The sequence below is a fragment of the Typha angustifolia genome, chromosome 1 (genome assembly GCF_048772165.1).
Source record: "Typha angustifolia cultivar Huaian chromosome 1, ASM4877216v1, whole genome shotgun sequence".
Taxonomy (NCBI): domain Eukaryota; kingdom Viridiplantae; phylum Streptophyta; class Magnoliopsida; order Poales; family Typhaceae; genus Typha; species Typha angustifolia.
The window spans coordinates 2499316-2511670 of NC_133239.1; the positions used below are offsets into that span (position 1 = coordinate 2499316).

At 37.8% G+C, this 12355-nt stretch overlaps 4 protein-coding genes and 1 non-coding gene across 6 annotated transcripts; 2 read left to right on the forward strand and 3 right to left on the reverse strand.

Moving 5' to 3' along the window:
- Positions 1-61: 61 nt before the first annotated feature.
- On the reverse strand, positions 62-3376 carry LOC140761297 (high mobility group B protein 14). Its single transcript, XM_073098573.1, has 5 exons — positions 3031-3376; positions 1398-1455; positions 1239-1283; positions 294-374; positions 62-210 (listed from the first exon to the last, which is right to left on the reverse strand). Exons 1-5 carry the CDS (start codon positions 3210-3212, stop codon positions 169-171), a joined length of 408 nt encoding a protein of 135 aa, XP_072954674.1. The 5' UTR covers positions 3213-3376; the 3' UTR covers positions 62-168.
- Positions 3377-3874: 498 nt separating this feature from the next.
- Positions 3875-3947, forward strand: TRNAR-ACG (transfer RNA arginine (anticodon ACG)). The gene has a single exon. It is a non-coding gene; the product is annotated as a tRNA-Arg (tRNA).
- Positions 3948-4464: 517 nt separating this feature from the next.
- LOC140760979 (urease accessory protein G) lies at positions 4465-7168 on the reverse strand. The gene is made up of 7 exons (XM_073098114.1): positions 7010-7168; positions 6698-6898; positions 6013-6073; positions 5728-5929; positions 5520-5641; positions 5288-5392; positions 4465-4754 (listed from the first exon to the last, which is right to left on the reverse strand). Exons 1-7 carry the CDS (start codon positions 7063-7065, stop codon positions 4671-4673), a joined length of 831 nt encoding a protein of 276 aa, XP_072954215.1. The 5' UTR covers positions 7066-7168; the 3' UTR covers positions 4465-4670.
- An 874-nt stretch (positions 7169-8042) lies between these two features.
- Positions 8043-9313, forward strand: LOC140762853 (uncharacterized). 2 transcript variants are annotated; one of them, XM_073100827.1, is made up of 3 exons: positions 8043-8331; positions 8820-8885; positions 8992-9313. In XM_073100827.1, the coding sequence occupies exons 1-3, from the start codon at positions 8148-8150 to the stop codon at positions 9282-9284; spliced, it is 543 nt and encodes a 180-aa protein (XP_072956928.1). In that variant the 5' UTR covers positions 8043-8147; the 3' UTR covers positions 9285-9313. The 2 variants fall into 2 exon arrangements, 1 of the variants encoding a protein (XP_072956928.1); XR_012104763.1 differs by having other exon boundaries at positions 8200-8885; positions 8979-9134.
- Positions 9314-10586: 1273 nt separating this feature from the next.
- LOC140762865 (large ribosomal subunit protein eL20) lies at positions 10587-12255 on the reverse strand. The gene is made up of 4 exons (XM_073100842.1): positions 12140-12255; positions 11917-12032; positions 11763-11826; positions 10587-11055 (listed from the first exon to the last, which is right to left on the reverse strand). The coding sequence occupies exons 1-4, from the start codon at positions 12152-12154 to the stop codon at positions 10714-10716; spliced, it is 537 nt and encodes a 178-aa protein (XP_072956943.1). The 5' UTR covers positions 12155-12255; the 3' UTR covers positions 10587-10713.
- Between the last annotated feature and the right edge of the window lie 100 nt (positions 12256-12355).

Below are 12355 nucleotides of genomic sequence, written 5' to 3' on the forward strand. Positions count from 1 at the left end.
TTATGAACTTGATGAGGGAAGGAATAGAAAGTAACAGCTACTAGAACTTTGCGAGAAGATGGATAAGAAGGGTAGTTAATTCCATATTAGAGTTCCATTAATACAATATACAAAAGATTTGCTTCTGCATGCAGACCTTTGAAGTTCTTATTAACAGTTGTCAGATGGTCACTCATAGTCATCAGATTCCTCGGAAGTGTCACCACTTTCCTGCAAGAAAAAAAAAGATGAATTAGTAAAATAATGTAAGAGGAACAGAGAGGGCAAGTGGTCTAGCAAATGAATATGTTTACCTTTTTCTTGATATATTTGGCCATGGTTGTCTCAAACTCAGCTCGTTTTTCAGTAGCTATATCATAGTATGCGACCTTTTCCTGTCAAGAAAGTATAGGAAGTAATAAGTGACTGCATGACATACAGGAATACTATTCCCTGCTTCTCTTTTGCCCTCAGTTTGGAATTCTTTGGAAATTGCAAACCTTACCGCAACCAAATATTAGGTTCCTGGGCAAGGAAGCACGATAATAGTTAGCAATATATGGCATTCCATGCTCCTTAATCACCCTTTAGACAGCTCATGGGAGTCACCTTTTCCATTTCAAACGGATAATTTATGAGGAAATAAGAGGGCTGTAGAAATTGTAACAGAGTTTAAAGTGCAAATATAAGATCTTCCAATGCTAACAAAAGAGGGACTTGAACAAAGTCGCATCTCTTTTTCTAGTAGACTTATCTCAATGATTTAATTATAGCAGGAATCCTATTTTGACATTAAGGCAAGATAAATTAATCTATACCTGTATTTCCCCAAGAGCACTACTTAGCAACACTAGATCTCTCAGAAGAAAGAAGGTTTTGATAAGCAATTCTCAGGCAAGATTAGAAAGAAAAAAAGTTTTGCTCCGTCCATTCCAACTCTATGTCAGGACTCCCCAAGTGCATTATTTACCAATACCAGATTTGTCAGAAAGAAAGAGAAGGTTCTGTCATGCTGATATGCAATTCTAAGATAATTTCCACCAAGATTAAACATCTATGGAGCATTAAAATTGGAGGTTTTGTCTATGCCAATGTAACATAATACTGGGGGGAAAAATTGGCTCTTGTCTCTAAGAGAAGCTATTCATACTAACAGCAAGAAAAACAGTACAAGTTTTGTGATTTGAAATCTCCATCATGTAGTGTTAGAAAGATGTGTCTTCAGAATAAAAAAGGTGGTGAGGTGGTAGGAGACTAACCTCAAAAGACATTGTCTTCCACTTCTCCCCACATGCCTTGCCAATCTGGAAAAAGGATAAAGAAAAAGGAGCTTACAAAAGAACAAAGTTTAAGCTCAACTTGGAGATAATCAAACTCTCAACTTGAACGTTATGGACGAACAAATTTTAAGCTCATACATCACGCATTGATTTGATATTTGGGTTTTCCAATTGAAACGTCTTCCGAAAATCTTCCCTTCAAAAGAAAAGACATGGTTTAAGTGCACATATCACCAGCCAGACTACAGTAAAACAAATATACTTTAGAAAGAAAAAGGAAAACATTGTAATAAATAAATAACTACTAGAATTAGAACGAAAAAACCAAATATATAATAGTGAAACTACTAAAACAATATGAAAACTGGCATACTATTACGGTACTAAAACAAGCTCACATTAGGAAATCAGAAAAATAAAACTGTAAAGTATCATTAGAAGATAATTTATAGAAGCATTAGTTGTGGATGCATTAGCTACTTTTGCTTTTCTCTTGAGCTGGAATAGAAGACACAACGTGGTAATTCAAAATGTGCTGTATTAAGCAACATTTAATTATAAACCAAATCCAAAAAGTCAGAGTCATAAACAATTAGCGTCCTGTGAATTTTTTCAACTATGCAAAGCTTCACTTCCAGTTCAGGTAAGCAGGGGACTCATTAGGGAATTAGAGCAGCATAACTTTCTTTAGTGTTCGTATCAAATATCCTAGTTTTCTAGGAAAGAAGTGGTGAGTCACATGATAGAAGACAATGATACATCACTCAAGTTCATATCAAGTAGAGACTAACCCAAAACAGGGCCACAGTCTAGGAGTGCTTCATGCATTTATTGACCAATATCCTCAAACAACATACAAAAATAAGCATAATGTTAAGTTTGAGGAACCAACTGGGATGATTCCATGAAATCCAATAAGTACTGCTATTTCTTAGAGGTGATTGTTCCCAAACTACCTAAAAGTAAAGTTGAGATTCTCCCAACCTGAACCTCTAAGTGAAACTCTCTGAGTAGTTGGTAGATAACAAGATATCTAGCTTTTGTAGTTAATAGATATCTACCTCTGGAAAATGTGTATCTACTCAATAGAAGAGGTAAATTTACACAAGTCAAAAGCTCACTGAATACCTAAAAATCCAGTTGGCTGGTGTAGCAGTCTACCGTAGCACCTTATGTTTATCCCTGCATAATCTAGGAGCAACCCTTCAGACAGAGATTATTTAAACTTAGGTGCATCAAAAGGAAGCAGAGTCTGGTGCATTTATATTCATATCGCAATTAGACTTGAATCTAAAGATGTGGCAAATCTAAAATAATAAAGTGCCAGAAATATGCCAAATTCTCATGGGGTCAACAGAATTATGCGGAACATGTCACAGGTTTCTTTGCCCAAATATGAAGTATACTAACTTTGCAGTATACACTATTGTCATGGAGTCAATAGAATTACTTAGAACTTGACACAGGACACTATCACATACCAAGTTCATCATCAGCAAAGCAAGTTATCCATTTCTTTGCCTAAATCTCAAGTATACTAACTTAGCAGCATACGCTAAAACCACATAAACCCTACATACTCTTCGTTTGCCGTCCACTTATCAAACACATAGCAGTCGACCAATTCATCACCAATTTCTCTCACTAAAGTGAACCAAACAACTCCACTAGCTTCAAAACGTCTAAAATTAAACCAATCAAAAGACATCAAATGACACCCGCATCCCAAAACAAAAGCTAGCATAGAGAGGAATGAGTGGCAAGGGCGTACAAGAAGTAGAAGAAAGCGGTGGGTGGCTTCTTCGGTTTCCGAGGATCTTCTCCGAGAGGCTTCCTCTTGGACTTGGTGGGTTTGCGTCTCTTCGCGAGCACCCTCGACTGCGTCGCCGCCTCCGGCGCCGCCGTGCGCTTCTCTCTGGTTGTGGGGTTCGTGGATTTCGACCTCGTCTTCATCTTCGGGGAAGCGGCTGAGGAGTTTGCAGAGGTTTTAGAGGTAATAAGAGGTTGGAGAGAGAGAGAGAGAGAGAGAGAGAGAGGGAGAATTTGTTATGCGGAAGGAGAGAAGGGGAAAAGATCGATCAAAGATGGAGCAGTGGATGATCGCTTCGTGGCTGTTCGATGTTGGTTTGTCTCGCTTTGGGTGTATCCTATTTGGGATTTTCCTTAAAAAATTAAATTGTTATTTATTTATAAATTATAAGCACTTCCTTATAAAATTATGTGCATGCAATGTAGAAAATGAGTGCAATTAGTTTCTAAAAACATAATGTTGTTATTATTATTATCAAAACTTAAAAAAAAATTACTGCAAATGTGTTCCACTTATCACCGATAAGTTTTAAGAAGCAGTAAGTACACCTACAATATTATATTTTTATAAATTAATTTTACAAACTATAGAAAATGCCTCACTCCTTACAGTGTTCATAGAATAATGTGAGACTTTTGGCATATTATTTTTTAACAGGAAATATTTATAGATAAAAAAAAAATGGAAGAGACGTTTGGAAAGAAGGTGAGCTGCAGCGAGTAGGTTGGAAGTGCTGATGATGGGGATTCACCTGCGGCTGAAGGCAATGACTGATTCATAGCCTCTCGTTCCCATCCATCGAACCGACTTCATGGCCCAATGGATAAGGCGCTGGTCTACGGAACCAGAGATTCTGGGTTCGATCCCCAGTGAAGTCGTCTCTTTTTATTGTTATTACTAGTTTTGGACTTATTTCTACTTTTAGTCCTGTTTAATTGTAACAAATATATTTTAACATTTTAAAATTTCCAGGTGCTATTAGTTTCCGGTGCGTCTCAAGTTGACGACCTGTCCAATATTTTCTCTTGAATACTTACCTAATGGTCATAATAATATCTTATTTTTGAACATCTAAGATTTCTTTCACATTAATTATAATTTTAAGAAAAAGGCGAAATCCCTTTTTATCTCTACAAAGAAATATTTTTTTTAATGAAAACCTTTCTGTCTTATGTTCTTTCAATTCAAAGTTTCTCGCATTACAAATATTTTAGAGGGAGATAATATAAAATGATAAAATGGTCAAAGAATTAGCAATGAGTAGAAAACTAAATTCAAACTAAATTCATCAGTTTTGAATAGAAAAACTATATTTGAACCTAAATAGAACCGCGAGAGAGTCTAACGACACAAATAAAAGTTCAAAAAGATGCTTTCAAATTTAGCCGGAAGATGGATTGGCAACTTATCTGCAGCTTTTAAGCTTATTATCATAAAAGGAAGCATCTGTTGAACAAAATCTACACCAAATTATTGTCCATACTCATGTCTCAGTAACCATAGAAGCATAGAGCATACTACAACCCTCAAGGCTTCAAAATTTATTAAAGAAACACTACAAAGTCAAAACGCAGCAGCCGACTCAATAAACGAGCTCAGGATCAGTGACGCTTATTCCCTGTTGCTATCTCCCATGCTTGCAATATTTGCTTCACAATTTCCTCCACGCCAACTCCATGCTTCACCTGCATGAGAACATCTCCATGAGCTTCACATTATTATCGGGACGAATCGTTATGGCAAGAATTTGTCTGCCAAATCCACCAGGAGTCCAGATCAAACAACACTTGGAAGTAGGGATATGAAAATTATAGAGGATAAGATTAATTTTACTATTGCTTGCAGAGAAAACATCAAGAAACTGAGAAAGGAAAATCATATTGGTACTTTAGTATAACACAAACGGAAAGAGTGACTATTTCTGAGAAAAATGAAGCGTCATATTTGGTTTCAATCTCCTTGAAGCAGTCAGCTGTGACACAGAGCTAAGAATCTAACAGAGTCTTATGTGTCATGCTTGTCAAACTCTAATGAGTTTGGTCATCTATATGATATTTAAATAGTGCCATCAATCGGCTCTTTAGTTGCATGTGTGCCCTCAATATTTTCATAGATATATTTGCCATAGACACTATGATGAATAACTTTATTTTCAAAAGAACACAAATTGAAAAGGTAGCAAGAAACTAGTGGCCTAAAAGTGTAGAAATTAACAAACCTGAGCAAAAACAAAAGGCCCTCCATCCCGCATTCGAAGAGCATCTCGTTCCATCACAGCCAAATCAGCTCCAATTGCTGATGCGAGGTCTGTTTTGTTTATTACCTACATTTAAGATATTCAAGGTAAATCAGACTATAAATACACTCATTATGAACAAACATCTTGCACAGCAGCAGTAGCACAAGATAAGCGACACTCAAATAAGATGAAACAACAATATATTGTCTACCAAAAGATCTGCTTGCGTTATCCCTGGGCCACCTTTTCTCGGTATCTTGTCACCACCAGAGACATCAATGATATAGATTATATAGTCAGCTAATTCCCTGCTGAAGTTAGCCGCCAAGTTATCTGCACCATCAAGATGTTACACCTTAACATATCATTTTCTGTCCAAGCAAAGTTCCCAAATATGTAACTGAATGAAGAAAAGGTACCTCCTCCAGATTCACAAAGTAGTAGGTCTGCCTTGTATAGGTTAGATAGCTCTTCCAGAGGACCAAGATTTATGCTTATATCTTCACGTATAGCAGCATGTGGACAGCCACCGGTTTCAACAGCGCGAATCCGTTCCTCAGGTAATGCTCCATGCCTCACTAAGAATTCTCCATCTTCTTTTGTGAATATATCATTCGTTACCTGAATTTATATGGTTAAAAGGAATAGAAGAAGAAAATCTTAAATAAATGACAGTTCTTATGGTTTAAAGATGAGACGCATACTGCAGCAAGACTATACTTGTCACGTAAGATTTGGCAAAGCGCCAACATCAAAGCTGTCTTCCTGAATAATGCAAAAAAACCATAGTTTAAATTATATGATATTTAAAAGCAAGTTGGAGTAGATAAACAATTATGTATATGATGGAAAAGTAAAAGATGGAAACCGAACATCATGACAATCCCACTAACACCAGAAGATAATTTTCAATGCTGAAAGATCCAAAGTTGAACAGAATATATATACAGAGATATCTAGAAGATAGACGAGCAAGCCAAATGATAGGAAGAAAAAATTGATGGCTATCAAAATTTGCCAACTGAAAAAAAGAAGAAGGAAAGGTCTCACATTTTTATTTTGAAAAGGGCTTTACGAAGCCTCTCCAAAATTTTAGCTTAGCTCTGTTAGATTAATATTTCAAGAAGAAATTCTCTTGTGTTGACAACTAACAAAGTCAAATGTCCAGAAGGGAAATGCGAATGCAGGTTTCGGTGGAGCTCCAAAATGGAAAAAAGAGACATCTTTCCCAAGAATTTTCACAAAACAGACCAAAGCCAACAAGAAAACCACAATTATAATCCAAATTAATAAAAACCCAAACAAAAGAAAAGGAACCAAAACCAATGTCAAAATAGAAAGGAGCAAATCGCGTACAGAAATAGTAAACAGGGAAGCAAGAAAAAGTACCCAGTTCCAACTGGGCCGCCAATTCCAACGGTGAAAGCCCTCTCCTTGAAGTCCCTGGACGGAAGCGGCGGCGCTCTCTTGCTGAAAAAGCCAGGGGAGTAGATGGGCTCGTGAGAATGCGGAGCAAGCCCGTCATGGGAGTGGTATACTCTCCCGTCCGGTCCTACCCAAGAAGTCGTCGACCCATGACTCCCTTCTCCACTACAAATCCAGGGAGAAAGAAGAAGAGATAGTACTTACTAGATTAGAAGGAGAAGACAAATTGGAGGTGGAAAAGAGAAGACGGAGAAGAGAACGGAGAACAGAGAATACCCCTGAGTGTGATCATGGTGGTGGTCGTGGTGGTGATGATGATCTTGAGATGCCATGGCAAACGGGTGAGTTCCAAGCTAGCTTGAGCGGACGTTGACCTCTGAAACGAATGCTTAGGGTTTAGTTTGGATAAAGAGCTTACGGAATCTACGAGAGAGCTGACGTGTTCGACTAATTACAAACCAGAAGGCGAATTCAAAAAAATAAAAAAATAAAAAGTTGTCAACTAGAAGAAACGAAAGCTGATCTTCTGCAGCCAAGGATGCAGGCTTTTTCCTGCATCATTTTAAACAAAGGGATTTCCAACCAATCATGTGCTCCAGAATCATATTTTTAGAAAGTTTTTTTGGAGCAAAGAATTTCTTTGCTTTGTTTGGTTTTAGGCTAACCCTGATTAGTTAGTTTTAATTTTTTTTACAGAATAAACTTAATTAAATATTAAAAAAAAATATTAGTTACTAAACCAGTTTATAGATTTATAAATCAGTTCAGAAGGGTCTCTAAGCTCAAAACAAATAAGGCCTTAATTTATTAGAGTTTGTATGCTAATGTGAATTGGATAGTATCATCAACCATTGGCACATTTGCTGCATAATTTTACTCTCAGCCCCAACTCATGCCAATGAGGGGTGTAATCGAACCGAGTTCGTTTGACCCTAGACTCTGAAGTTAATTTCGAACCTATTTTCAGAATCAAGTATGACTTAATGCACTCTCAATTCAAGCTAGTTTGAGCTTGAGCTTAAACAAAGTCAATTAGAGATCTCAATAAGGTGTGGAGATCCGTGAGCACAAAAGCTTGTGGTAGGGGCCTGGGTAGAACTGGCTTCAGATCAAGCTTGGTTTGAAATTAGATTCAACTCTCACTTACCTGATCAACGGTCCGAGTTTAATTAAATCTTAGCTAGCCGAACTCAAACCCGACTCAATTATTTTGACAGCGCTACCGAAAGGGCCTGCAGGCCAGAACAAGCCCAATTATAGACATCAAATGGGCGAACTCCAGGAGCCACAACAACCTTGGAAACATTTACTTGTGGTGCTCCTCTTCTGCCATTCTGTGGTCCAAAGACAGAGGACTCCAAAACTCCTACTCAAAAGAAACATTTGGAAGTCCTCCTAGATCCCAAGAGAATCCATGGCGTGGAGCTTCCGACCCTCCTCTTCTCTCCCAGGCGCTCCCCTCGGGATCCAGGCTATTGAGAAATTCCCAGGGAGGAACTGCCGAATACTGGTTAAGCCCACGAGCTCAGAGAGGCATCTTTGTTTCTGCAAAGCAGCTGAAACAGAGGAAGGTGTGACAGAAGAATCCAGTCTAAATGGTACAGATTCTAACCTTCAGTTAGCACTTTGTCTATTCAATTCTATGTCATTTAATTCTCCGAAAGATCAGGCACTCAACTTTCTTTTGATTGAAATCTCCTTCATGATCACATACCATGTGTTGTGACAAATTCATCAGTAGAAATGATCGTATATAAAGATTAGAGGACTTCGTTGGAACGGAAACTGAAGAACAATAACACCAAATTAAGTGGTTTTCAATTACTTTTTGAGTCATTACGTAGTGCCCAAACTTTTCTATAATAGAAAACAAAATGGTAAGATACCTTGTTTAGTCCATTATTTGCTTGTATTCTCGTGGAAAGTTATTCACAACCTTCATTAACATGGTAGCTTCATCGTACACCGGCAAGTATGTATACACTTTCATCCTTCCTGTGTTCAAGAAGCTCTAAAATTTCAGCCAGTCTTCCCTTTACCTTGTTATCAGTAGGTTAAGAACTGATGCCTTGCTTGTGCTTCTAAGTATCCTCTGCACGCACACAGCTGGATCTCCTGGAGCAACTGTCATCTTCGAGCTCTATTGGCAGTGGTAAGTCTGCATCCAGACATTGTTCAAATTTCAGAAGCCCTTAAAACTGTCTATTTGCACGACCAGCATCTGAAACCAAATTAACTTTGGCAGACTTCGTCACCAGGTTACCAGAGTGATGCAGAACCTCAAAGGCCTACCATCCGCGAGCAACTATCGGCGCTGATCGGTGACAGAGATGGTGAATTCACCCTTCCATTAGGTAAAAGGCTCAAAGAAAGCCTGAAATCCTTGACGGTGTCGCAGCGAAGAAACATCAAGCGACAGGCCTACCTGAACGAAGTGTCTCGGCGAAATGATTCAGTTTTCTTCGCAACAATTGGAGCATTTGTTCTCGTCCCACCACTGGTCATATTGGCTATTGCTGTTCTTACTGGTTATGTCCAACTCCTTCCTTGAATGCAATGAACAGTCATAGTATACTGATAGCTTCGTTACTTTTTACACCTAGATTCAACTTTTAATAAGTACAATCAAAATCAGGGCCACATTTCTCTCTCCTGTGAGCTTAAAAACTGTACGACTTCATTCTATTAAATCTTCGAGAATCATAAAACTATCCATGATCTAATCATGGGCATCACACAGACCCAACTATGCAAAACTAAAGGGCAGATTCACCAAAGTATAGTGGAATAAGCAACAGAATATAGAAAAAAAAAAACAGTGAGACAAGATCCCTTTGTCCCGTAGAAGATGACTTTCTAATGAGATTTCGCATCTGCATAGGTTTACTTTATTTTATTTCTGAAAAAGATCTGCATGGATTTATAGTCGGGCACCTCATAAACCAGAAGATCAGAAGGTAAAGAAGTTAAAAAGGAAAACATAGGTTGTCCTAGAAAGTAGCATTTAGCACTAATGGTGAAGGAAGCACTCCAATGTAAAAGGGAGTATAGGACACATGACACTTCACCACAGAGCTATATACACCAACATAGGATAATAACAAAAAAATTAAAGTTGCACAAGCTTACATTATGTGCCAACTTAGCAGGGAAGAGTAGGTAACTGAATAATTTCTACAAAACTAGAAACTTCCAAAAGTAATAATAATTTCTACAAAACTCAGGATGGAAATTGCTGAATTTTTGCAACAGCAAAACAGAAGAGACAGAAAGTAAGAAGTCAAGGAATATCATTGAGAAAGTAAATTACATCCTATCAGTTGCGTATCTCACGCAAGATTTATGTTTCTCTAACCAAGGTTATCAACAACTAGCAAAATGCCAGCTTAGATGAACACTTTTACATAAATAAGTGAAATTTTTTTACTTGTACTTACCAATAGCACTTGCAACTGAACACCAGTATCAGACAGGCTATCTACTACAAAAAGCTACTTCCATGTCCTATATTAGATGTAGGCGAGGATGTATCCCATAAACCAAACAAGCAGGTCAATGGAACTGAAGCACCCAATAGCCAAGTAATGTAGGCAACAGGGAAAAAAAGGAAACCAAATTAACATTGGTAGCCTTGGCAAAGTTGCCTTTCTATTATGACCTATTCATAAGAAAGGAAGAAAAGTTCGATTTAAATCACTCCATGATGCATGCGACTCTCGGAACTACAGATTACCGTAACTTGCACTTAAACTGATTTAAGCAACAGGTGCCTCTTTCAATAAAACAATACTATGCTGCACATCATCAGTAAAATCAATGAAGACAGCCAACCAAAAATTTCACAACAATGAAATAGTTCAAAACTTCACTAAATAAAGATCCCCAGAGGATATTAAGAACATCAGATTTTTTAGTCTTATACAAACTTCCAAATTCAACAAAACTGGTCACTCTTATAGGGAAAAGGCAAGATGAACGCATCACATAAACATATTTGGCCTTGTTGCCTTAAATGTGGTTTTAAGCTTCCTTGTTGGTGGTCTGACCTTCTTAAATACCAGAGGGAACTTGATTTTGGAATCATGGAATTGCTTGGTGCTCTCTCTTTTGCATAACTTAGCAGGAATTGTAGCTGTTTTAATGATTTGTATGCAATGAGATCTTACGCGGTGACGAGAAGCCATCTCATTATACATATGCTCAACAGCACCATTCAGAGTAGTATCACGATATTCCTTGTACATATTGTGGTAGCCTGTTCTGCTCTGATAACGGAGCCAAATGCCATAGTTCTTTATCTTAGTTGGTTTTCTCTCGAAAATCTGCACAGTAATGCTAATAAGTAGTCTTAAAATACAAAAATAAGAAAGCAGAAATTAAGGAAAAGACATTCATTAAAGAGAAACAAACTAGTCAGCAAATAAATTGTATAAATGTAAATATATCCATATTTCCCACTGATTGTGTGCTTAATTCTAATTCTACTTATATGTCCGTTGATTAATGTTCTTGTGGAAAGCCTTCCATAGGTACTGGTTACCAAAAGCTAACTAAAAAGCTAAAACAAAAGTAGACGACAGTATTCTACTTTAACAAACTACATAGCCTATAAGAAGAGCTCAAAGTGTCTCTGTAAAAAGTTTTCGATTTCACTAGTAGCTACAAGGTTGCAATCATGGCTATACTCTTCACTATCAAGTGAATGTCATTTACACTTCAAATACATGAAGTGGTTCTTTAATTACGAAATGATTTCCATTCTTCTCTCTTCTCACTCCTTTAGGCAATAAATTTGGATCCAAGAAGTTGCACTTAAGACTTTCTATATTGACCAGCAAAAGTTATTAAAGAGAGAAAAAAGCAAAGAGAAAGAAGATGACAACATCCATCAAGACCGTCCAACTGGAGTATGGTATCATTTGCCGTTTTAGGCTCATGTCCTTATAAGAACACCACTCTTTACGTACAACAAACTCCAATTTCACGAATACATCACTATCTATATTGATCAAGGGTAAGAAGGAACAACCTCATTGATCGCCAACACTTGCCCATTGCTCTTCTTCACCTTCTTAAGCTTCCTCAGGAAGTACCTAAACACATTTCAGCAACCAATCAAAACAAAAAAAATCAATCTAAAAATAGGCAAAGAAACATCGAATTCGAGTCTCTCGGGATCCTACCAAAACTTGGATTTGGCGCGGACCTCGTTGGTCGCCCACAGCTTCATCCGATAAATCTTCGGCTGTTCATCGCTCTCCGTCGGGAGACCTCTCCCGACAACCTGGTACTGATGAAACTGCGCAAGAACGAAAGAATCCAATTAAATCGGCAGACCCGTAGGATTGGAGCACTACGGATCGAAACGAAGAACCGATGAACAGGGGAGGGAAGGCAGGAGCTCACCCTAAACGCCACCATCTTGAGATCTCCAAACCCTAGAGATCTCTTCAAAGCGAATGGCGGCCGAAGTAGAGAGGTATTTAGGGTATTTATAGGTAGATGGTGTTCTCGGTTGAACCCCTAATGGTATACAAAGCGGACTAAGGCCCAAGGCCCAAGGCCTAATTAGAAATATAACTTTTTTCTCTAATATAAGCGATTTTTCAATTATACCCTTTG

Coding starts and splice junctions, on each gene's coding strand:
- LOC140761297 (XM_073098573.1), bottom strand. CDS start 3,212: ATGAAGACGAGGTCGAAATCCACGAACCCCACAACCAGAGAGAAGCGC. Junction 1,456..3,030: donor ACCGCTTTCTTCTACTTCTT/GTACGCCCTTGC, acceptor TTTCTTTTGAAG/GGAAGATTTTCGGAAGACGT. Junction 375..1,238: donor GGAAGACAATGTCTTTTGAG/GTTAGTCTCCTA, acceptor CTTTCTTGACAG/GAAAAGGTCGCATACTATGA.
- LOC140760979 (XM_073098114.1), bottom strand. CDS start 7,065: ATGGCATCTCAAGATCATCATCACCACCACGACCACCACCATGATCAC. Junction 6,074..6,697: donor GGCGGCCCAGTTGGAACTGG/GTACTTTTTCTT, acceptor TGCATTATTCAG/GAAGACAGCTTTGATGTTGG. Junction 5,642..5,727: donor ACTTTGTGAATCTGGAGGAG/GTACCTTTTCTT, acceptor TTGATGGTGCAG/ATAACTTGGCGGCTAACTTC.
- LOC140762853 (XM_073100827.1), top strand. CDS start 8,148: ATGGCGTGGAGCTTCCGACCCTCCTCTTCTCTCCCAGGCGCTCCCCTC. Junction 8,332..8,819: donor AGAAGAATCCAGTCTAAATG/GTACAGATTCTA, acceptor TGTGCTTCTAAG/TATCCTCTGCACGCACACAG. Junction 8,886..8,991: donor TTCGAGCTCTATTGGCAGTG/GTAAGTCTGCAT, acceptor CTTCGTCACCAG/GTTACCAGAGTGATGCAGAA.
- LOC140762865 (XM_073100842.1), bottom strand. Junction 11,827..11,916: donor CGCGCCAAATCCAAGTTTTG/GTAGGATCCCGA, acceptor AAATGTGTTTAG/GTACTTCCTGAGGAAGCTTA. Junction 11,056..11,762: donor AAGTGTTGGCGATCAATGAG/GTTGTTCCTTCT, acceptor ATTACTGTGCAG/ATTTTCGAGAGAAAACCAAC.